The sequence below is a fragment of the Cetorhinus maximus genome, chromosome 22 (assembly GCF_964194155.1).
Source record: "Cetorhinus maximus chromosome 22, sCetMax3.hap1.1, whole genome shotgun sequence".
In the NCBI taxonomy this organism is placed as follows: Eukaryota; Metazoa; Chordata; class Chondrichthyes; order Lamniformes; family Cetorhinidae; genus Cetorhinus; species Cetorhinus maximus.
In genome coordinates, this window is record NC_135900.1 from 3931481 (window position 1) to 3957310 (window position 25830).

The 25830-nt window shown below is 43.5% G+C and overlaps 1 protein-coding gene across 1 annotated transcript in view; it reads left to right on the forward strand.

Moving 5' to 3' along the window:
- Positions 1-334: 334 nt before the first annotated feature.
- nup37 (nucleoporin 37) overlaps positions 335-25830 on the forward strand; it is a 37389-nt gene continuing 11893 nt past the window's right edge. Inside the window, exons 1-4 of the mRNA XM_078567622.1 lie at positions 335-628; positions 7074-7198; positions 12819-12891; positions 16122-16216. Of these exons, the coding sequence (XP_078423748.1) occupies positions 458-628; positions 7074-7198; positions 12819-12891; positions 16122-16216 (464 nt within the window). The 5' untranslated portion in view covers positions 335-457. The remainder of the gene's footprint in view (positions 629-7073; positions 7199-12818; positions 12892-16121; positions 16217-25830) is intronic.

Consider the following 25830-nt stretch of genomic DNA (forward strand, 5'->3'; position numbering starts at 1 on the left):
GTCAACCAGCAGGGAGGCTTAAACTCACCAACTGTCACTTGAGGAAAGTTATTTCCAACCTCCACCCCTTACAGCACTTACAGAAATCCCTCCCTGCCTGAAGAAGGTAGCACGGAAAGGGCACGTTAATCTGATCAGTAAAGCCCCCCCTCCCTCCTGCCCCCGGCTTTGGGGGCTGCCCTGGGTCAGGGGGAAGGTCCCGTCCATACCTGTCAACTCCAGGTGCCTCTGGGTCATTTTTAAAAGTCCCGGGCCGGAGCTGCTGGAACCAATCAGAACCCCAGCGCTACAATGTTGCCCTTTCCACTCGGAAGGGAAGGGGCCGCGTCCAATCAGCGGCCAGCTGGGGAGTCCGAACGTTCCATTGAGGGAATCCCCGGGCGCTATCCAGGCTGAACGTTCCACCGGGGATTCCCTATCCACTCCGAGCCGGTGGGGGTAGAGGCCGCTCCTCACGATGATGATGATGGTGGTGGGCGAGGCGGCGGCGCGGGGCGCCAGCCACACGGTACCGAGCGAGGAGACGGTGCACGTGGTGGAGTTTAACCCTTTCGAGAGCGGCGGCCTCGGCACCCTGATCGCCTACGGAGGCGACAACTACATCGTGGTGGGGAGCTGCCGTTTCCAGGTGGGCTGGCTGGGTCCTGAGAGGAAACTGGTGGTGGTTGGGGAGGGGGTGTAGAAACAGTCCCATCAGGTGTCCCAGGGATAAGTTTTCACCTGCAAGAGGGGGAAATGTAACTGAGTCTGCATTGCATTGGGTGCATACACTACAAAGTTGGAGTTCGGTGAGGGAGGGAGGTGATCCTTTCTCTTTATTTATTGGACTTAGCTGGCTGGGCCAACATTTGTTGCCCATCCCTAGTTGCCCTTGAGAAGGTGGTGGTGAGCTGCCTTTTTAAACCACTGCGTGCCATGTGGTGTAGGTACACCCACAGTGCTGTTAGGGAGGGAGTTCCAGGATTTTGACCCAGCCACAGTGAAGTAACGGCGATATATTTCCAAGTCAGGCTGGTGAGTGACTTGGGGAGCTTCCAGGTGGTGATGTTCCCATCTATCTGCTGCCCTTGTCCTTCTAGATGACAGTGGTCGTCAGTTTGGAAGGTGCTGTCTAAGGAGTCTTGGTGAATTCCTTGCAGTGCATCTTGTAGATGGTACACACACTGCTGCTACTGTGCATCAGCGGTGGAGGGAGTGAATGTTTGTGGATGTGGTGCCAATTAAGCGGGTTGCTTTGTCCTGCATGGTGTTGAACTTCTTGAGTGTTGTGGGAGCTGCACTCATCCAGCTAAGTGGAGAGTATTCCATCACACTCCTGACTTGTACCTTGTAAATGGTGGACAGACTTTGGGGAGTCAGGAGTTGAGTTACCTCTCACAGGATTCCTAGCTTCTGATCTGCTCCTGCAGCCACAATGTTTATATGGCTAGTCCAGTTCAGTTTCTGGTCAATGGTCACCCCCAGGATGTTGATAGTAGGGGATTCAGTGATGGTATTGAACGTCAAGGAGCGATGGTTAGGTTTTATCTTGTTGGAGATGGGCATTGCCTGGCACTTGTGTGGCGTGAATGTTACTTGCCACTTGGTAGCCCAAGCCTGGATATTATCCAGATCTTGCTGCATTTGGACATGGACTGCTGTAGTATCTGAGGAGTCACGAATGGTGCTGAACATTGTGCAATCATCAGCGAACTTCTGACCTTATGATGGAGGGAAGGTGATTGATGAAGCAGCTGAAGATGGTTGGGCCGAGGACACTACCCTGAGGAACTCCTGCAGTGATGTCCTGGAGCTGAGATGACTGACCTCCAACAACCACAACCATCTTCCTTTGTGCTAGGTATGACTCCAACCAGTGGAGAGTTTTCCCCCTGATTCCCATTGGTTCCAGTTTAGCTCGGGCTCCTTGATGCCACACTTGGTCAAATGCTGCCTTGATGTTAAGGGCAGCCACTCTCGCCTCGCCTCAGGGGTTGAGCTCTTTTGTCTACCTTCTTCCAGCCTTCAGTAGCTGGCTGTTACTTTGGTATGGACGAAGAAGATGATTGGTGAGTACTTGGTAATAAATAGTTTTTAAAGTTACGGTAGGTCAGGACAGCTCGGTTAAGTGGAATGTACATCATGTGGCATGTGGGAAGTCATGAACGCACCATGTGTCCTAGAGAAACACATCTGCAGCAAGTGTCACTGGCTGCAGCAGATTGAGCTCCAGGTTTCGGAACTTGAGCGGCAGCTAGAGACACTGTTGTGCATCCACGACACAGAGAACTACCTGCATGGGTGACTGCCAGGCAGTATAAGAGAACCAGGCAGGTAATGCAGGAGTCCGCTGAGATGATCTTGCATCCTAATCGTTTTGCGTTTTGGATACAGGTGAGGGTGATGGCTCCTCAGAGGAATACACCAGAGCCAAGTCCAGGGCACCATCGGTGGCTCAGCTGCACAGAAGAGGAGGAAGAAGAGTGGGGGATCAATGTGACCCTGTGATAGGGGATTCGATGGTTGGGATCAGACAGGCATTTCTGCGGCAGTAAACGTGACTCCAGGATGGTGTGTTGCCTCTCTGGTGCCAGGGTCAGAGATGTCACGGAATGGCTGTCAGGAGGAGGGGGATCAGCCAGAGGTCGTGGTCCACATTGGCACCAGTGACGTAAGTAGGAAGGGGGGTGAGGCCCTGAAAGCTGATTTTAGGGAGTTAAGAAGGAAATTGGCTAAGTCAAATGTGGATCCATTATAGACAGAGTCAGGAGAAGTTTAAAATGGGGAACAGAGAAGCTAAATGATTACTTTGTGTCTGTCTTCACTGAGGAAGATACAGGAAATCACCCAGATTTAGAGATCCAAGGGACTAGGGAGGATGAGGAGTTGAAGGAAATTAGTATTCATAAGAAGGTTGTATTGGAGAGATTGAAGGGACTGAGGTTGTTAAGTCCCCCGGACCTGATATTCTGCATCGCAGAGTGTTGAAAGATGTAGCTGTGGAGATAGTGGATGCATTGGTGATCATCTTCCAAAATTCTATGGATTCTGGAACGATTCCTGTAGATTGGAAGGTAGCAAATGTCACCCTACTATTTAAGAATGGAGGGAGAGAGAAAAGGGGGAACTACAGACATGTTAGCCTGACATCAGTAGTAGGGAAAATGCTAGAATCTATTATAAAGGATGTGATAACTGGACACTTAGATAATAATGGTCTGATTGGGCAGAGTCAACATGGATTTATGAATGGGAAATCATGTTTGACAAACCTGTTGGAGTTTTTTGAGGACGTTACTAATGGAATTGGTAAAGGGGAGTCGGTGGATGTAGTGTACTGGGATTTTCAGAAGGCTTTTGATAAAATCCCTCACAGGAGGTTGGTTAGCAAAATTCAAGCACATAGGATAGGAGGTAATATACTGGCGTGGATTAAGGATTGGCTAACAGGCAGAAAACAGAGAGCAGGAATAAACGGGTCATTCTCGCGTTGGCAGCTGTGACTAGTGGGGTACCGCAAGGATCAATACATGGGCCCCAGCTGTTCACAATATATATCAATGATTTGGATGTGGGGATCAAATGTAATATTTCTAAATTTGTGGATCACACAAAGCTAAGTAGGAATGTATGTTGTGAGGAAGATGCAAATTGGCTTCAAGAAGATTTGGACAGACATAGTGAGTGGGCAAGGACATCGCAGATAGAATATAATGTGGAAAAATGTGAGGTTATCCACTTTGGTAGAAGGAACAGATGTGCAGAGTATTTCCTAAATGGTAAAAGATTAGAAAGTGTAGATGTACAAAGGGACCTGGGTGTTCTTGTCCATAAGTCACTGAAAGCTAACATGTAGGTGCAGCAGCAATTAGGAAGAATAATGGGAGGTTAGCCTTTATCGTTAGAGGATTTGAGTACAGGACTGGGGAAGTCTTGCTCAAATTGTATAGAACCTTGGTTAGACCGCACCTGGAGTATGGTGTGCAGTTTTGGTCCCCTTACCTCAGAAAGGATATTGTTGCCATAGCGGGAGTGCAGTGAAGGTTCACCAAACTTGTTCCCAGGATGGTGGGACTGTCCTGTGAAGAGAGGTTGGGGAAACTGGGCCTGTATTCTCCAGAGTTTCGAAGAATGAGAGGTGATCTCATTGAAACCTACAAAATACTTAAAGGGATAGACAGGATAGATGCAGGTAAGATGTTTCCCCTGGTTGGAGAGTCTGGAACCAGGGTGCACAATTTCAAAATAAGAGGGAAGCCACTTAGAACTGAGATGAGGAGAATTTTTTTTACTCCGAGGGTTGTGAATCTTTGGAATTCTCTACCCCAGAGGGCTGTGGAAGCTCAATCATTGAGTATGTTTAAAGCAGAGATTGAAAGATTTCTAAATGCCAATGACATAAAGGAATATGGGGATAGTGTGGGGGAAAAAGGCATCGAAGCGGAAGATCAGCCATGATCGTATTGAATGGTGGAGCAAGTACGACGGGCTGAATGGCCTACTCCTCCTTTGTTCCTGAAAGTCAGGTAATGCAGCAGCCTTTCTTTGTATGCACAGCAAGATCCAATGAACAGCAATAGAGAAAATTGAAAAAATACAGAGCTTCATTTATGCAGCACCTCTCACAACCTCAGCATATCCCAAAGCACTTTTTTAAAAACTATTTTTGAAGTGTTCCACTATTGTGAAATAGGAAAGGCAAGGGCCACTTTGCGCACAGAACGATCCCACAACTCGCAATGAGAAAATGACTGGATAAATTGTCTTTTTTTACTTAAATGGTGTTGCTTGAGGTATGAATACTGACCACCAGGGAGGTCTCTGTGCACATTTCTTCAAAATGGTGTCTTGGGATCTTTCATGCCAAGAGGACAGATGTGACCTCAATTTAACCTCTTGACAGTACTGGGAGCATCAGCCTGGATTTTGTGCTCGAGTATCTGGAATGGGACTTGGACCCATAACCTTCACCTACTGAGAATGCTGACAGCTGGGCCAAGTAGTGTCGTCTTGGGCAGTTAAAAGTTTGGCTTCAAGAGGATTTGGACAGACTTAGTGAGTGGGCAAGAACATGGCAGATGGAATATAATGTGGAAATGATCAAATAAGGCATCGTGAGGGCATATTTCAGTTGCTGACCGTCTGATTTTTGGTCAACGCTTGGTTGATACGATTTTCAGGCAGATCCATCGCCTCACCTGGTTTAGGCACAGTGTTGCTGAAAAATGCAAATTGAGATCCTACACTGATTATAGAACTCCAGGAACAATTTTTCAGGTACAGGAAGTGTGGAATGGGTGCTGTGCAAGCTCTGCTCATCTGCCTCAGGCAGTAAGGGGCCACTGAAGGAAAGGTCCAGAATTTATTAGGAAGGATTTTTGGAGGCAAGATAACTTTCTCTGGCTCATAAAAGTACCACAGGCTACAGCTGTCCTCGCCTTAACCTCCTGACACCCTCCAGGATCAGCTCTACCACCAGAGTGTAAGTACTCCCACTATTGGTGAGCTATTGCCTGTTTCATCTATGAAAATAGCAGGCAGCATTTGAGTGAGATCCCAGAACCTGAATAGAAACGTAGAAACTAGGAGCAGGAGTAGGCCATTTGGCCCTTTGAGCCTGCTCCACCATTCAATATGATCATGACCTATCTCAACGCCATACTCCCGCTTTCTCTCCATGCCCCTTGATGCCCCTAATATCCAAAAATTTATCAATTTCTTTCTTGTATATACTCAGTGATCTGGCCTCCACAGCCTTCTATGGTAGAGAATTCTACAGGTTGACCACCCTCTGAGTGAAGAAATTTTTCCTCATCTCAGTCCTAAATGGCCTGCCCCATATCCTGAGACTGTGACCCCTGGTTCTAGACGCCCCATATAGAGGAAACATCCTCCCTGCATTCAGTCTGTCTAGCCCTGCTAGAATTTTATACATTTCAATCATTATTCTTCTAAACTCTAGTGAATACAGGCCCAGTCGAACCAATCTCTCCTCATATGACAGTCCTGCCATCCCCGGTATCAGCCTAGTGAACCTTCGCTGCACTCCCTCTATGGCACATGTATCCTTTCTTAGGTAGAGAGACCAAAATTGCACACAATACTCCAGGTGTGGACTCACCAAGGCCCTGTATAACTGTAGTAAGACATCCCTACTTCTGAACTCAAATCCTCTTGCAATGAAGGCCAACATACCATTTGCCTTCCGAATTGCTTGCTGCACCTGCCTGTTTACTTTCATTGGCTGGTGAACAAGGACACCCAGATCCCTTTGTACATCCACATTTCCCAATATATCACCATTTAAATAATACTCTGCCTTTCTGTTTTTCACACTGAAGCATATAACTTTACATTTATCCACGTTATACTGCATCTACCATTCGTTTGACCACACACACAACTTGTCTAAATCGCCCTGAATTGTTTGAGCCTCCCAATACCAGCTTCTGGTGAGCAGTCCGATCACTCCCCTGATTTCAAGTCCAATCTGGGCAGAAGATGAACCCTCCCCACAACCCATCTTTTTACATTATCTTTGTTCTCTTTTCACTGAAGGATTAATCAGTTTAAAATAAAATTAACTGATTAAGGCCTCCTCTTAAAACAGCAAACACGAGAAATTGATGTGCACCCTTTGTGCATACATCTAATAAAATTGCATTTCCATGTTTAGGGAGGGAGAGACATCCAGAAGGGAAAGAAAGCAGCAAGAAAGAATTGCCTTTCTGTGTTGCCTTTCACAGCTTCAGGATGTCCCCTAGCGCCAATTAAATACTTTCTGAAGCGTAGCCACTGTTGTAGAATATGAGACAGTAAATTTGCTCTCAGCAGGATCTCTCAAACAACAATGAGATAATGAGCAGGTATTCGGTTTGTCATGTTGGTTGAGGGACCTATTACGTCCACCTGACATGCAGGTGAGGTCTTGGCTTTAACGTCTCACTTCCTCAGTCATCCTGGATTATGTGCTGGGGTCTGTGGAATAGGACTCAAGCCCAATAATTTAGGAGTCAGAAACCAGAGTGACACCCACTAGGATAGTATTGTTTCACGAATATTATGAATTTCCCTTCTGTTGTGATATCTTTTAGGAAGAAGATGCAGAACTTAAAGGTATGGAATACAAGACCCTCCAGACTTTTCACCAAGGTATTCGAGTGGATTCTATTGCTTGGAGCCCAGAAACTACGATGGACGCATTGACACAACTGATCCGGTAAGAGAGAATTATTACTTTTTACTTCTTTCAAAGAATGTAGGTGCCACTGGCGAGGATGGTATCGATTGCCTTTAAGAAGGTGGTGGTGGCACATCAGTTTCTTGACCTACTGCAGCCTGTCTGCTGATTCTTTAGTTGAAGAGTCATACGGACTCGAAACGTTAACTGTGTTCCTCTCCGCCGATGCTGCCAGACCTGCTGAGTTTTTCCAGGTATTTTCATTTTTGTTTTGCTGATTCTTTCCAATGGGTTTGACACAATGGAGTGTCTCGCTAAGCCACTCCAGAGGGCAGTTAATAGTCAGCCATGCTGGTGTGGATCTGGGGTCACACATTGCCCAGACCAGGTAAGGATGGCAGGTTTCATTCCCTAAAGGTCCAGTTGTTTTTTATATGACAATCCAACATCTTCAAGATCACTTTTCCTAATAACAGCACTTTATTTTATTTTGCTGATTTTTTGTGAACTGAATTCAATTTCAGACTACCATGGTGGGATTTCAACTCCTGTTCTCTGGATTATTAGTCTTGATCTTTTGGATTAAAGCTCGGGACATAGGCACTGCATTCCTGTTCCCTTTGATCTTTATTGAAGACAGGGCCCTGCTTCTTTTAAAGATCACTGGATCACAGAATGATTACAGCCCAGGAAGGCTATCTGGCCCTTCCAGTCTGTGCCAGTTCTCTGCAAGAGCAACTCACCTGGTCCCACTGTCCCGCCCTTTCCCTCTAGCCCTACAAATTTTTTTTCTTCAGATAATTAATTATCCAGTTTCCCCTTTGAAAGCCTTGATTGAATCTGCCTCTCCCACCCTCTCAAGCAATGTATTCCAGATCCTAACCACTCTCTACCTAAAGACGTTGTTCCTCGTGTCACCTTTGCTTTTTTTTATCCAAAATTGGTGCCCTCTGGTTCCTGACCCTCCCTCCAATGGGAACAATTTCTCCCTGTCTACTTTGTCTCAACTCCTCGTGATTTTGAACACTTCTGTCAAATGGTGGTATTTGGAAATGTATTAGAGTTTCTGTTGGAGTTTGCACGTTATGGTTGGTAGGTATTAAATCAGTAAAACTCTGCTTAATTTAGGAGAGTTATAACATTTATTGCACAAGGTATATTTGTCCATTTCAAAAGCCTTAATTGTTGCTAAGCAAACACAGGCTGAGGTCAGTTAGAGCTAAATTGTTTGAAACTTAGCAGACTGGAATGTGCTCGTCAGTTTCAGGCTGCAGGTGAGAGGCACCCCCAGCATTTTGAGTATTTTTTGCATAGTTAACAAAACCCGACCTATTTAGAATTTGTATTTCCAATTAAGAGGCATTTCAGCTAATGTGTTGGTTTAGAGCTTTGCGTGTTAACCAGAGCTCAGTGGGTAGCACTCATGTCTCTGAGCCAGAAGGTCATGGATCCAAGTCCCATTCCAGAGACTTGAGCACAAAATCTAGGCTGACATCCCCAGTGCAGGACTGAGGGGGTCCTGAACTTCCGGAGGTGCTGTTTTTTTTTGGATGAGATGTTAAACTGAGGCCCTGGTCTTCCTTCTCAGGTGGACATAAAGGATCAATGGCCATTAGTTAAAGTAGGGTGGTGGAGTTACAATGCCCTAGCCAACATCTATTCCTCAATCAATATCGCCAACACAGATTATTTGGTCATTATCACGTTGCTTTACACAAATTAGCTGCTGCTTTTCCAACATGATAGGTGGAGGCATTCCCATGCACATGTTGCCCTTGTCTTTTCTAGATAGTGGAAGTTGGGAGTTTGGGAGGTGCTGTCAAAGAAGCCTTGGCGAGTTGCTGCATTTCATCCAGTGAATAGTACAGACTCCATCAATGGTGAAAGCAGGGGTGGGGGCTGTGGATGTTTAGGCTTGTGCAGAAAATCCTGATCTTGAGGTCTTAAGGCAAATATGAATATAACCAAAACCATTGAACAGATCAGTTAGCTGTTGTAACAGATCATGAACTCCCCATTCTGTGCCTCAAGCCTTGCCTTAACCTATCTGTTTCATGTGCTGAAGTCTCTGGATTAAACCCATGACCTTCTGATTCATACATGCAGGTGTTACCCATTGAGTCATGGCCTACAGTCGGGTATAGCTGTTGTTTATTTTTGAAGAGGTCACTTTTCTTTTCACAGATTGATCAAATGTTCCAACACCTGTAATCCATGTGGACTGACTGTATTACACATATGTATGGCAACATGTACCGCTGTGTATGTGGGGTTTCTGCAAGTATTGCAGTATCTGGCAGTCTAGCCAGCACTGACTACCGAGAAAGCCTTACTGATTTTTCTTAATGCAGTGGGTTGTTAAGATCTGAAATGTACTAACTAAAAGGGTGGTGGAACTTGATTCAACGGTAACTTTCGAAAGAAAGACTTGCCTTTATATAATACCCATAACACTAGAATCTCTTATTAAGGAGATTATAACAGGGCACTTAGGAAATCTTAATGCAATTAGACAGAGTCAACATGGTTTTGTGAAACGGAAATCATGTTTGACTAATTTTATTAAGAGTTCCTTGAGGAAGTAACAAGTTACATGGATAATGGAGAACCTGTGGATGTGGTGCACTTGGATTTCCAAAATGCAATTGAAAAAGTACCACATAAGACCATAAGACATAGGAGCAGAAATTAGGCCATTCAGCCCATCGAGTCTGCTCCGCCATTCAATCATGGCTGATAAGTTTCTCAACCCCATTCTCCCGCCTTCTCCCTGTAACCTTTGATCCCCTTACCAATCAAGAACCTATCCATCTTGGTCTTAAATACACTCAATAACCTGGCCTCCACAGCCCTCTGTGGCAATGAATTCCATAGATTCACCACTCTCTGGCTAAAGAAGTTTCTCCTCATCTCTGTTCTAAAAGGTCTTCCCTTTACTCTGAGGCTGTGCCCTTGGGTCCTAGTCTCTCCTACTAATGGAAACATCTTCCCCACGTCCACTCTATCCAGGCCTTTCAGTATTCTGTAAGTTTCAATCAGAAACTCCCTCCCCCTCATCCTTCTAAACTCCATCGAGTATAGACCCAGAGTCCTCAAACGTTCCTCATACGTTAAGCCTTTCATTCCTGGGATCATTCTTGTGAACCTCCTCTGGACCCTCTCCAGGGCCAGCACATCCTTCCTGAGATACGGGGTCCAAAATTGCTCACAATATTCTAAATGTGGTCTGACCAGAGCCTTATAAAGCCTCAGCAGCACATCCCTGCTTTTATATCCTAGTCCTCTCGAAATAAATGCCAACATTACATTTGCCTTCCTAACTACCGACTCAACCTGCAAGTTAACCTTAAGAAAATCCTGGACTAGGACTCCCAAGTCCCTTTGCACTCCAGATTTCTGAATTCTCTCCCCATTTAGAAAATAGTCTATGCCTCTATTCTTCCTACCAAAGTGCATGACCTCACACTTGCCCACGTTGTATTCCATCTGCCACTTCTTTGCCCATTCTCCTAACCTGTCCAAATCCTTCTGCAGCCTCCCCGCCTCCTCAATACTACCTGTCCCTCCACCTATCTTTGTATCATCTGCAAACTTAGCCAGGATGCCCTCAGTTCCTTCATCTAGATCATTAATGTATAAAGTGAAAAGTTGTGGTCCCAACACTGACCCCTGTGGAACTCCACTAGTCACCGGCCGCCATCCTGAGAAGGACCCCCTTATCCCCACTCTCTGCCTCCTGTTAGACAGCCAATCTTCTATCCATGCTAGTATCTTGCCTCTAACACCTCTAACATCAAAGATTACTACACAAGATAAGAGTTCATGGTGTAGGGTGTAACATATTATCATGGATAGAGGATTGGTTAGCTAACAGGAAGCAGAGAGTAGGGATAAATGGGTCATTTTCGGTTTGGTAAGCTGTGACAGTGGAGTGCCACAGAGATCAGTGCTGGGGTCTCAACTATTTACAATCTATATCAATGACTTGGATGAAGGGACCGAATGTATGGCATCCAAATTTGATGATGACAGAAAGTTAGGTAGGAAAGTAAATTGTGAGGAGGATATCAAGATTCTACAAAGGGATGTGGATAAGTTAAGTCAGTGGGCCAAATATTGGCAGATGGAGTATAGTATGGGAAAATGTGAATTGTTGGCAGAAACAATAGAAAGACAGTACATTATTTAAATGGAAAAAGCTTGCAAAACTGTGCAATACAGAGGGATCAGGGTGTCTGATACATGAATCTCAAAAAGTTTAGTATGGAGGTACAGCAAGAGATTAGGAATGTTGTCATTTATTGCAAGGGAATAGAATATAAATCTAGGGAAGTTTTGTTACAGTTGTATAGGGCATTGGGGAGACATTTTCTGGAGTACTGTGTACAGTTTTGGTCTCCTTACTTGAGAAAAGATATAATTGTCCTCATAGAAGTTCAGAGAAAGTTCACTCAACTGATTCCTCGGAAGAAGGGGTTATCTTATGAGGAAAGGTTGGACAGGCTGGGCCTGAATCCATTGGAGTTTAGAAGATTGCTAAATGATCTTATTGAAATATATAGGATCCTGAGGGGAATTGACAGGGTGGATGCTGAAAGGGTGTTTTCCCGTTAGGGAAAGATTAGAACTAGGGGAAACCCTTTAAAAATAAGGGATCTGTTGTTTTAAGACTGAGATGTGGAGAAATGTTTTCTCTGAGGGTCATAGGTCTGTGGACTTCTCTTCCCAGAAAGGAGTGGAGGCAGGTCATTGAATATTTTTTAAGGCTAAGTTAGTTAGATCTTTTTTTTTCCCTTTGTTAATGTTTTATTTATTTTATCTCTTTTTTTTAATTCTTCCCCCCCCTCCCCCAACACCTCCTCTGCCTCTCCAAAGAGCTACCTGTCATGTTTTTCTCTGCTGGGCTTTCACAGAGTCCTGACCCTTGTTCGACTATTAATACATTCAGCTATCTTACCTTTATGCCACTATCAGCACCTTCTTTAGTCTTTAACACTCCCATTGTCTTGCGTCCATGACATCTTTGTCAGTCTCTCCTGAGCTCCCACCAATCCCTGACCTCCAATTTTGATCCACCTGCTCCTTGCAACCCCCACCCCCACCCCCTAAACAATATTAAATCCATCACATTTCTACTTCACTTTAGCCCAGAAGAAGAATCATATGGACTCGAAACGTTAACTCTGTTTCTCTCTCCACAGACGCTGCCAGACCTACTGAGTTTTTCCAGCATTTTCTCTTGTTATTTCAGATTTCCAGCATCAGCAGTATTTTGCTTTTATCTTAGATTCTTGACTGACAAGGGAGTCAAAAGGTCTGGGGGGGAGGGGAGACAGGAAAGTGGAATTGAAGTCACAATCAGATCAGCCATGATCTTATCAAATTGCGGAGAAGGCTTGAATGCCCAAATGGCCTACGCCTCCCAATTTATATGTTCGTACAAAGTCGGGACATCCCAGAGTGCTTTACAGCCACTAGGATGTCCTGAAGGACCAAGCCGAGTGCTAAATGACACAGCTGTGAGGCTGGATCTGCGGCAGGTGGTGAGGGAACAAACAGGAGTAACTGTATTTGACTTTGATATCATTTATTTTTCAATTCAATTAGCAATAAATAGGTTTCCATTTACTTCTTTTAAATTGACTTTTAATTTTTGCAGGCTTTGTACAGCAGACGCTGACAGAAAGTTGAGACTGCTCACATCTGACCTCAAAGAAAACACCAGATGGCAGGTACATCTTCCACTTCTGCAACAGTGACTGTGCTTCCGAAAATAATTCATTGGCTCCGAACCACTTTGGGGATGTGCAGAGTTTTGAAAGGTGCTATAGAAATGCAAGTTCAGTCTTCCTGACTTGTTAATCTGATGAAAAGAATGAACAAAGTTGCATTTATATAACGCCTTTCACATCCCAAAGTGCTTTACAACCAATGAAGCGTCATCACTACTGTAATGTAGGAAACATGACAGGTAATTTGCACACAGCAAGATCCCACAAACAGTAATGTGATATTGATCTGTTGTGATCTGGATTGAGGGATAAAACATTGGCCTGACCAAACATCGAGAGTTTGAGTTCAGCCTTGGGTCTCTGTGACAATGGGTAAATTTACACCACAACGTTAGGAAGGAAACAGTGTTTGAAATGTGATTCGAGCTAAAAGAAAGGCAGTCCTGAATTTGTGAACACGATGACTATTAACCTCATTTTGAACTGTTTTGGGGAGGCAGTGGCGTAGTGGTAATGTCGCTGGACTAGTAATCCAGAGACCCTGGGTAATGCTCTGGGGACCTGGGTTCGAATCCCACCACAGCAAATGGTGGAATTTGTATTCAATAAAAATCTGGAATTAAAAGTCTAACGATGACCATGAAACTATTGTCGATTGTTGTAAAAACCCATCTGGTTCACTGATGTGCTTCAGGGAAGGAAATCTGCCATCCTTACCTGATCTGGCCTACATGTGACTCCAGACCCACAGCAATGTGGTTGACTCTTAAATGCCCTCTGAACAAAGGCAATTAGGGATGAGCAATAAATGCTGGCCTAGCCAGTGACGTCCACATCCCATGAATGAATATTAAAAAAACCGCAAATCTCCCTCGATCAGAAGAAATAGGAGCAGGCTATTTGGATCATCAAGCCTGCTCCATTCCAGAAGATCATGGCTGATCTGATTGCGGCCTTAACTTCACCTTCTTGCCTGCCCCCCATAACCTTGACTCCACTATCAATCAACAATCAGTCTAACTCAGCCTTGAACATATTCAATGACTGCTGTCTGGGGAAGAGAATTCCAAAGCTTAACTAACCTCCCAGAGAAGAAGTTTCTCCATCTTATTTTTAAACCATGTGCCCAATTGTAGATTTCACCACGAGGGGAAACGTTCTCTCAGCAGCTACCCTGTCAAGCCCCCCTCAGAATCTTGTGTTTCAATAAGATCACCTCTCATTTTTATAAACTCCATCGGCCCAAACTGCCTTTCCTCGTGAGACAACCCTTTCAGCCCAGGAATCAGCATAGTGAACCTTCTCTGAACTGCTTCTAGTGCAAGTATATCCTTAAGTAAGGAGGCCAAAACTGTACACAGTACTCCAGGTGTGGTCTCACCAATGCCCTGAACAGCTGTAACAAGACTTCCCTACTTTTATACTCAGTCCCCCCTTGCAATAAAGGCTAACATTCCACTATCCTTCCTAACTACTTACTGTACTTGCATGCTAACCTTTTGTGATTCATTGTCAAGGACACCCAGATCCCTCTGTACTGCAACGTTCTACAGTCTCTCCATTTAAATGATATTCTACTTTTCCATTCTTCCTGCCAAAGTGGACAAGCTCATGTTTTCTCTCATTATACTCTATCTGCCAATTTTTTGCCCACTTACATAACCTATCTATATCCCTTTGCAGAGCCTTTGCATCCTCCTCACAACTTGCTTTCTACCTCCTTTCGGGCCCGGTCTGCCCTCTGAGGTGGATTATAAAAGATCCTAGGCTACACTGTTGAAGAAGAGCAGGGGAGTTCTCCCTGGTGTCCTGGTCGGTAGTTAACTTTCAACCAACGTCACCAGGACAAATTACCTGGTCGTTATCACATTGCTGTTTTTGGGAGGTTGCTCTGCACAAGTTGACTGCTATGTTCCCCCACATCACAGCAGTGACTGAACTTCAGAAAGTACTTTGTTGACTGTAAAGTGTGACTGGGATAACCTAAGGATGTGACGAGCGTTGTATCAATGCAAGTTCTTTCTTTCATTAAAAAAAAATAAAATTCCCCAGTGGCTCAACACCTGAGCTATACAGAATGGAAAAGTCCTGGGCATAAACCCCTGATGCATGAAGGTAGCAGAACCCACTTGAGGTGAGGAGCAAGAGGGAGGGAGAGACTCCGATCGGTCAAGGTGCCCTGGAGTGAGAAGTTCTCCCTTCCATTAGCTCTCTGGATATTGGATGAGCACAGATGTCAGTACAGCTCTGCAGTGCCCACTTTATTGACACTCGGTCAGACCCACTCTGGAATTAAGATTTCCTATGTCCGAGGAACCGTGTCTCTGCAAGGGATCCGTTCATTCAGGAGAGAAAAAAACAGGAATACCGTGAAAATAAAAATATAAACGGAACCTGCTGGAAATTCTCCACTCAGCTTCTGGAAAGATAGCGACTCTGTTGTGACATTCTGTTTGTGTATCATTGAATCTGACAGCACAGGTATGGACCACTCGGCCCATTATGCCTGTGCTGGCTCTTTGAAAGAGCCAACTGTTTACTCCCATTTGGCTCTGCTCTTCCCCATAGCCTTTTGAGGGATTTTTCCAATTCCCTTTTGAAAGTTCCTATTGAATCTGCTCCCACTGCCCTTTCAGGCAGCGCCTTCCAGATCACAACTCGCAGAGTTAAAAAGAATTTCTCTTCATCTCAAACTGCTCCTGGCTGTCTGGCCAATTATCTTAAATTTGTTTTCTCTGGTCACTGGCTTTCCTGCTAGTAGAAACAATGTTTCCTGTTTTACTCTATCATAGCCCTTAATAATTTTGAATGTCTCAATTAAATCTCTCCTTCACCTTCTCTACTCTGTGGAGAAAAATCCCAGTTTCTCCGGTCTCTTAACATAACTTGATGTCTCTCATCCCAGGTACTATTTTAGCAAATCCCCTCCGCACCCTCTCCCAAGGTTTTAGTGTGAACATGACAAGAGTGCAAGCGACCAGTTCACGATTAAAACACTCAACTTGTAAACTGCCTGTGTGTCACTCTGGGGCAGCAGTAAGTTAGTCGTTTTGCTCTGCTCTCACCATTCAGCTCATGTGTTATGCTGAACTTAAGTGAACTGTCTGCATCAGTTAGTTCCAAGTACTGAAACATTAATGAAATGTGACATCAACCAGCTGAGTTTGAAATAAGGCCATTGTTCAAATTTAGATTTCCACTGAAGTGTCTTGGTTTATTATTCCATGTAGGTAATAGAAGGTCACACTGATTACATCAACGACCTAGTATTTGACCCCAACACTGGGAAGCAGATTGCAAGTGTTAGTGATGATCACACATGTCGGTAGGTACAGTGCTTGTTATCAACATATATTTTTAGCTTTAGGCTATAAAACTTATTGGCCTGCAAACAAACTCTTGTGTGGGAAGTGGGGAGGGGTGGAAATGCTTTGTCTCTGTTAGTTAATATAAGGGAAAAATTGGTCAACTCTGCCTTTGTCCATTAATTTTCTTTTTTTTTGCTGCTACTCATTGCCAGATTAAATAAACTGTTGCCAAGTCAAATTTTGGTATTTTGATTTCTTGACGTACTGAACTGGCAGAGATGACATTGGATCGTGTTGTTGGAGGCACAAGAGGCACAGTTGCCACTGCTTAGCAAAAAAATAACACATTAGCCTTGTGCATTATTGCCAGTTTGGAAGTTGCTGGTTACTGAGCGTTAAGCGCTCCTTTTATTTCAGGCTGAAGTAGCTGTGATTGCTCAGTAGGTCGTATAGTGACAAAAGAAAATCATTCTTCATCTGTTTTTCGGATGAGCCATTAAGCTGAGGCCCTGTCTGCCCCCTCCGGTGGACTTAAAACACCCTGGACACTTACTTCAAAGAAGAACAGGGAATTCTACCCCAGCTTCCTGGTTCTATTTATCCCTCAACCAACATCAACAATAGGTTATCTGATCATTAGCACATTTCTGTTTGCGAGAGCTTGCTATGCACGATTTGGCTGCCTCGTTTCCTACATTACAACAGGGACTGCACTTCAAAAATTACCTCATTGACTGTAAAGCACTTTGAGATGTCCTGAGATTGTGAACGGCGCTATACTAATGTAGGTTTGTCTTTTTTTTCTGCTTCCCCTGTTTCACTGTGAGCTGTCCCTTTTTTTGTGATTCACTGGTAAATTCTCAAAGCATTGACAGGTGCTCCAGCATTTGAATACATATTTAATAGGTGTTTGTGTAACTTAAAACATGTTGCACTGTCTTTCAATGAGCTGATTCCTGTTGTGCTACAAACACACATTCTGGATTAAGAGATTCAAATCAAAGGATCCTATTTCAATTCTTGTTTCTCATATGTTTTAAATCAGCAATGTAGGAACCTTTTTAGACGTCTAAATATTCAATAATAATTTCTGCTACAAGAATGTTAAAATTGTGAAATGGTCAAATTGCCTCAATGCAAGTATTAGCAGCCAAGTTTAAAGTCAGCTGCCAATCATGTTATCTAAACCATTCACTGGCCAATCATTTCAGCCCGTCTTTCTGTAATATGGATACGTATCCAAGCTGTGGTTTGATTGGTAGCTCGCTCGCCTATGAGTCAAAAGGTCTTGGGTTCAAGTCCCCTCCCAGGCCTTGAGCACAAAAATCTAGGTCGTGTTATGACACAGAAGATGGTAAATGCTGAGCTGTTCAAATCCCAGAGGGAAACGTGAAACAACGGTCAAAACTAATTTTCAATTTGTAAGTTTCGAGATGCGGGCTTTCAATTCAGTAATAATAAGACCAAGTGTTAAGAGGTTTTATAAAACTAAATTAAACATTTATTAATAAAAGAAAAGATTGTAAGCACATACATATGTCTACAAATTACTGCTACAATAATTTTTAAATTCCCTAGTTAATCTGATTCCCAGTTACACCTTTGTTATGGCAACAGTAAAACACACAGATTTTGAAAGACCCAGGCAAAATAAATGATACCCTGAACAGTGAGTTCTCTTAATTTTAGTCCCTGAAGGCAGCAGTTTGAGGCACAGATGCTGAAGGCTTTTCACACTTGTTGAATCTTAGACTGCCTACTCTTACACACAGCCTACGCTCCTTTATACATATTTTGCCCTTTGAATGCAAAGACCCATTATGTCTTTGGACTTTATCTTTTTGATAATAAAAATCTCTCATCAATAGGTTTTACCAGTAATCTTTGGAAAAATAAACACACTCTTTCTAAACTTCACCTGGCTAGGTGACACATTTCACTCCTTTTGAAAACAATCTAGTTTGGTTTATTTCAAAACACATACAGATGCGCACACAATTTTACAATAAATTCCAATAACATGAGAATTATATCTTCCTGACAGCTGACACTCCAGTGCCAGTACTAGGGGAGTGCTGTACTGTCGGAGGTGCTGTCTTTCAGATGAGATGTTGCACCGAGGCTGCACATTCCTGCTGGGCTGGATGCTGGATTTAAAAGATTCCATGGTACCATTTCGACGAAGAGAGGGGAAATTCTCCCTGGTAACCTGGCCTATATTTATATCTCAACAAACATCACATTGTCACGTCAGTGTTTGTGGGAGCTTGCTGTGCACAAATTGGCTGTTGCATTTCCTACATTAAAGCAGTGACCACACTTGAAAAGTACTTCATTGGCTGTGGCGAAAAGCGCTATATAAATGCAAGTCTTTTAACTGATGTGTGTGTGTTTAGTGATCATGCCTAAGTAGTTTGGTTTATGAGTACAGAGGCACGGTGGATGTGTTACTGGACTAATAATCCAAAGGCCCGGACTAATGGCTGTACTGGAGACCTGAGTTCAAATCCTACCAGGGCAGCTAGGGAATTTAAATTCGGTTAATTAATTAAATAAATCTGGAATGGAAAGCTAATATCATTATTGGTGACCATGAAACTGGAATGTTGTAAAAACCTATCTGGTTCACTAGTGTTTGAGGGAGGGAAATCTACCATCCTACCTGGTCTGGCCTATATGTGACTCTGAACTTAATAGTTGGGGGCAAGGGATCATGTGAGAGGAGATGTGGTAAATCAAGGGGAAACAGTGAGGAAATAGAGCAGGGTAGCGAATTGGGTAATGATAACCAGAGTGTAACAGGAAGAGACAGAGCAAGTGCACCACTAGATAAGGCCAGAGATTGCAAAAATAATAAAAAGACAGAGTTAAAGGTTCTGTCTCTGCATGCAACATTTGTAACAAAATGTCTGAATTGTTTGCACAGAGAGAAATAAATATGTATGAAATTGAAGCCATTACAGAGACATGGCTGCTGGGTGACCAAGGCTGGGACCTGAATAATGATGTGTACTTGACATTTTGAAAAGATAGGAAACTAGGAAAAGGTTGGGGGTGGGGGGCGTAGCTCTATTAACTAAGGATGTCATGAGTACAATATTGAGAGATGACGATTAGCTTGAAAGAGCAAGATATCGAATCAGTTTGGGTAGAGATAAGAAATAGGAAAGGTCAGAGGTCATTTGTGAGAGTAGTTTATAGGCCCCCTAACAGTAGTTACACTGTAGGACAGAGTATACAGGAAGAAATAAATGAGGCGGGTAAGGAAGATACTGCAATAATCATGGGCAACTTTAACCTATATGTAGATTGGGTGAATCAGATAGACAAAGGAGAGTAGTGGTAATGTCACTGGACTATTAATCCAGAGGCGCAAGCGAATTCTCTGGGGACGTGGGTTCAAATCCCAAAAAGGCAGCTGGAGTAATTTGAATTCAATTGATAAATCTGGGCGATAAAGCTATTCTCAGTAATAGTAACCTCAAAACCATCATCGATTGTTGTAAAAACCCATCTGGTTCACTAACCTCCCTTTGGGAAGGAAATCTGCTGGCCTTGCCTGGTCTGGCCTGCATGTGACTCCAGACACGCAGCAGTGTGGTTGACTCTTAACTGCCCTCTGAAATGGCGGAGAAAGACTCTCAGTCAAGGGCAATTAGGGATGGGCAACAAATGCTGACTTTGCTAGCGACGCCCACATTGCATGAAAGAATACATTTTTAAAAAAGAGTAGAAAATGAGTCCATAGAATTTATCTGGGACAACTTCTTAAAGCAGTACCTTCTAGAGTCAACCAGGGAGCCAGCTATTCTAGACCTGGTCATGTGCAGTGAGACAGGATTAAACAATATGGTAAAGGAGCCTCTAGGCAACAGCGATTGCAACATGTTAAAATTTCAATTCAGTTTGAAGGGGAAAAGTAAGGGTCTAAGACTAGTGTTTTAAACCTAAATAAAGGTATGAAGGCAGAGCTGGCTAAGGTGAACTGGGAAACTAGGTTAAAAGGTAGGAAGTGTAGGGATGCAGTGGCAGACTTGTAAGGAGATATTTAATAACTCTCAGCAAAGTTTCATCCCAATGAGAAAGAAAGAGACTCTTTGAGAAGGATGTATCATCCGTGGCTAAATAAGGATGTTAATGATTGCAACACTACAAATCTGCAAAGATTAATGGTAGGTCAGAAGATTGGACAGATTTTAAAAGCCAGCAAAGAATAACTAAAAAAAAATAGAGGGAGAAGTAGAGTATGAGGAAAAAGCTAGCTAGTAGATGGTAAGAGAAGAGTTTCTACAAGTATTTTAGAGGAAAAGAGTAACTAAAGCTAGTGTCGGTCCCCTAGAGTGAGTCGAGGGAATTGATGATGGAAAGCAAGGAAATGGTGGGGGTGTTGAACAGGTATTTTTTTCTGTCTTCACTGTTGAAAACTTCTCAAAGATACTTGAAAATCAAGAGGTGAAAAGGAGGGAGGAACCTAAAATGATCACCATCACCAGAGAAAGCCAATTAGATGTAAAAGCTGACAAGCCCCCAGGACCTGATGGCCTGCACCCTTGGGTCTTAAGAGGAGTGGCTACAGAAATAGTAGAGGCATTAATTATAATCTCCCAAAGTTCCTTCGATTCTGGAAGGGTCCCAGTGGATTAGAAAATAGCTAATGTAACACCTTTATTCAAGAAAGGAGAGGGAGACAGAAAGCGGGAAACTATAGGCCGGTCAGTCTAACATATGTCGTAGGGAAATTGTTAGAATCCATTAATAAGGAGATTATAGCAGGATACTTAGAAAATCATAACAGGATCAGGCAGAGTCAACATGGTTTTGTGAAAGAAAAATCATGTTTAACTAATTTATCAGTCTTTTGAGGAAGTAACAAGAAAGGGGAATCTGTAGATGTGGCGTACTTGGATTTCCAGAAAGCATTTGATAAGGTGCCACATCAAATGTTACTACACAAGATAAGAGTACATGGTGTAGGGGGGGGTGGGGTGGTAACATATTAGCATGGATAAAGGATTGGTTAGCTAACAGGTAGCAAAGAGTGGGGTTTTTCGGATTGGCAAACTGTAACTAGTGGAGTGCCACAGGGATTCGTGCTGGGGCCTCAACTATTTACAATCTATGTTAATGACTTGGATGAAGGGACTGAATGTATTGTAGCTAAATTTGCCAATGACACCAAGATAGATAGGAAAGTGAGCTGTGAAGAGGACCTAGAGAGTCTACAAAGGGATTATAGTTGGTTAAGTGAGTGGGCAAAAATCTAGCAGATGGACTATAATGTAGGAAAATGTGAACTTGTCCACTTTGGCAGGGAGAATAGAAAGCAGCAAATTATTTAAATGGAGAAAGATTGCAGAACTCTGAGGTACAGAGGGATTTTGTGCATAAATCACAAAAGTTAGTATGCAGGTGCAGCAAGTGATTAGGAAGGCAAATGGGATGTTAGTGTTTATTGCAAGGGAAATGGAATATAAAAGTAGTGAAGTTTTACTGCAGCTGTACAGGGTCTTGGGTGAAACCACATCTGGAATACTGAAGAATGAGAGATGATCTTATTAAAATATATACGATCTTGAGGGAACTGTATAGGGTGGATACTGGGAGGATGTTTCCTCTTGTGGGGGAGACTAGAACTAGAACAGTTTAAGACTAAGAGGTCTCCCTTTTTTGACGGAGATGAGGGTCACTCGTATGTGGAATTCTCATCCCCAGAAAGCAGCGGAGGCTGGATCATTGAATTTATTCAAGGCTGAGTTAGATGGATTTTTGATAAACAAGGGAGTTGAGGGTTTTTGATGAACAAGGGAGTCGAGGGTTATGGGGAACAGACAGGAAAGTGGAGTTGAGACCACAGCCAGATTAGCCATGAATGTATTGAATGGCAGAGCAGGCTAAAAAAGGCTGAATGACCTATTCCTGCTCCTAAGTCCTATGTTCCAAACCCACAGCAATGGTTGGTTTACCCATGAAATGGCCTAGCATACCATGCAGTTGTATTGAAAACAGCTACAAAAATCTATAAGAATAAACCCAAATGGAGCGCCCATCATTGACCTAGGCACTGGATATGGACACAACAAAGGCACATCCTGCCCAGTGGACGCCGCAAAGTCCTCCTCACTAACATTTGAGGACTTGTGCCAAAATTTGCAACAGCCTGATATAGTCATACTCATAGAATTCTACCTTTCAACCAATATCCCAGACTCTTCCATCACCATCCCTGGGCGGATCCTGTCCCACCAGCAGGACAGATCACTCAGAGGTGGTGATACAGTCGGGATGGAGTTGACGTGGGAGTTCTCAACATTGACTCTGGACCCCATGAAATCTCGTGGCATCAGGTAAAATGTGGGCAAGGAAACCTCCTGCTGGTTACCAGCCACCGCACCCCTCCACGACCCCCCTCCTCCCCCCCCCCCCCCCCCCAGCTGATAAATCAGTACAGCTCAATATTGAACACCAATTGGAAGAAGCACTGCGAGTATCAAGGGCACAGAATGAGGGGCTCAATAGCTTTCTCCCACTCTCCTCCTAGGGAGCTATTAAGGTCTGGAAAAGACTGTCTGAAAGGATGCCGAAATCATATTCCGTAGGAACTTCCAAAAGGTAATTGGAGATGCATTTGAAGAGGCTTAGTTTGCAGCATTACTGGAGGCGTGCGGAAAGTTGGGGTGTGTGAATAAATTGGGCAGCTCTTTCAAAGAGCCAGTACTGGCAAAGTGTGATTACTTTTAGAGAGATTAGACCTCTGCCTGCACTCTCTGATATACACACGCTAACTGATTGCTCTTCTGTTTTCTCTGTCTCTTAGGACCCCTGTTGCTAGGCAACAGCACAGTTTTTTTTTAAACTTCACTAAGCCGCTAACCCCCTTGGTAACCCATCTCTTCACTTCAAGAGTTGTAAAACCTTATTAAAAATGCATGTAGACAAAGGGGGCCCAGACTTCCCGGCACCCAGTTCACAAAAAACCTTTAAATGAAACTAAAACCAGGCTTTACCTTTCTTAACAGCCAAATACAAAATATAAATTAAACTTAAAACTATACATTGTTCCTAATACTGCATTAAAAAAGTTGATCCTCAGGTTGCCGTTAGTTCTTTTGCCAATCGCCTTAAATCAGTGTCTAGCCCCCTCAAGATTTTGAACAATCTTCGTCTCAACTTTCTCTTCTCTCAGGAGAACAATCCCAGCTACTCCAATCTCTCCACTTAATTCTTCCTCATCCCTGGAACCATCCTTGTAAATATTTTCCGCAGCATCTTCTAAAGCCTTTGCATCCTTCCTAAAGCGTGGTGCCCAGAATTGGACACACTTCTCCAGTTGAGGCCGGACCAATGTTTTATAGAGGTTCATCATAACTTTCTTGCTTTTGTACTCGATGTCTCAAGATCCCATATATCTTTTTAACCAATTTCTCAACCTTAAGTGATTTATACACATATACCCAAAGGACTCTCTGTTCCTGTCCCCTTTAGAAGTGTATTCTTTATTTCTTATTGTCTTAGTTCGCTCTGCAGTGGCTTCACTTCCTGCTCCTCTACCGTTACCCTTGGTGTTCCCCAAGGATCTATCCTGGGCCCCTACTGTATCTCTTCTATATGCAGCGATGTCATCCAGAAACACAGCATCAGTTTCTATATGCGCACTGAAGACACCCACCTCTCCGCCACCATCACCATCGGCTCCAGTCTCTAAACTGTTAGGTTGCTTCTCTGACGTCCAGTCTAAAATGGGCAAAAATTTCTTCCAACTAAATTTTGAAAAGCTATTGTCTTCAGCACCTGCTATATGCTCTTCACTAGCTACTGACTGAAACTCCCCTCCCTGGTAACTGTGTGAGGCTGAAACTAGACTGTTCACAACCTTGGTACCATGTTTGACCCCAAGGTGTGCTGCCAGCCACATAATTGCACTGTCACTAAGACCACCTATTTCTACCCGTATAACATAAGACAGGGATGGAGTTGGCTCAGCTCAACTGCTGGTGAAATTCTCATCCATGCCTTTGTTACCTCTAGACTTGACTATTCCAACACACTGCTGGCTGGTCTCCCATGTTCTAACCTCTGTAAACTTGGGGTCCTCAAAAACACTGCTGCCCATGTCCCAACTTGCACCAAGCCTCACCACCCTTGTGCTTGCTGCCTTACATTGATTCCCGGTTAAACATCTCAGCCTCGAATTTAAAATTTTCATCCTTATTTTCAAACTCTCCATGGCCTCACCCCTACCTAAACCTGTAACCTCCTCCAGCCCCACAGCCCTCCAAGATCTCTCTGCTCTGCCAATTCAGGTCCTCTTGAGCATCTCTGATTTTAATCATTCCACCAATGGCGGCCGTGCCTTCAACTACATGGCTCTAAGCTCCTTTAAACCTCTCCACCTCTCTCTCTTTTCAAGACACTCATTAAATCCTACTTATTTAACCAAACTTTTTGTCACCTGACCAGATTGCTATATGGCTCGGTGTCAGTTTTGTTATAAAATGTCCTGTGAAGCTCCTTGATGCAAAGTATTAAGTGGGAAAGCCACTATATAAATACAAGCCCAACATTGAAGAAGGGCAAGAGAGTTCTCCATGGTACCTTGGCCAGTATTTACCCCTCTTGTCAACAGTGCTGAAATAGATTGTCTGGTCGTTATTATGTTGCTGTTTGTGGGAGCTTGCTGTGCATTCGGCCGCTATATTTGCCACATTCTCTCTTCCTTTTTCTTCTTCTTTGTGGAGTGCTGTCAAACACCAAACTAAAATCAAACTATAAAAAGTTCTCTTTATTTTTTACAAAACATGAAACCATCTGTTTAGGTGGGTGGGAAAGATCCCAAGGCACCATTTGAAGAGTAGGGACTTCTCCCGATATCCTGGCCAAATGCTTTCTTTTCATCCAACACCACCAAAGTTGATGAGATTGGCCAGCCATCTCTTTTGCTGCTTGTGGAATCTTGCTGTGCATGTAATTGGCTGCTGAGCCTTTCAACACAATGGCAACTGGACTTGTGAGAACGAATTATCTGGATGTGAGGCATCTTGGGAATCTGCTGAGGATGTGAACGTGAGATATAAACCTTACCTCTTTCTTCCTCTTTTGAGGCAGCTGCCTTGAATATATTTAGCCTTTTTTTGACCTATTTTTTTCTCTCTCTCTCTCTCTGTAGCCAGCTTAATTTGGCACCAGTGCACGAAGGCTTTCAGTCCAATGTACTAACCCCAAACTAACCCCCATCAGTAAGCACCACCAAACCCTAAGGTAATCCTTTTCATTTCTTTTGTTGGCTCTGAAAATGAGAATCCTTCGTTCCTCCAAGGAGATGTGAGTGGGCGAAGAAGACGAGAGTTCATTGTGTGGGAGGCATTGAATATTTGAAAACCACTGGATTTGCCTACGTTTTGTGAAATTCTGGTGCACTTGCATTGTGACTTTAACTAATTATTCTTGCCAGTCTGCGCTCTTTTTGTAAGGGAACTGCAGATGGATACAGCAGTTTTATTATTTTTTTTATTTCACCTTCACTTATATGCCAATAGCTGAAATCAATATCTTTCTTATTCAGGGAACTCCTCTTGATTCCAAGAAACATGTCGATTTTTTCTGAAGTTTTCCATATAATTCTCCATAATTGTGA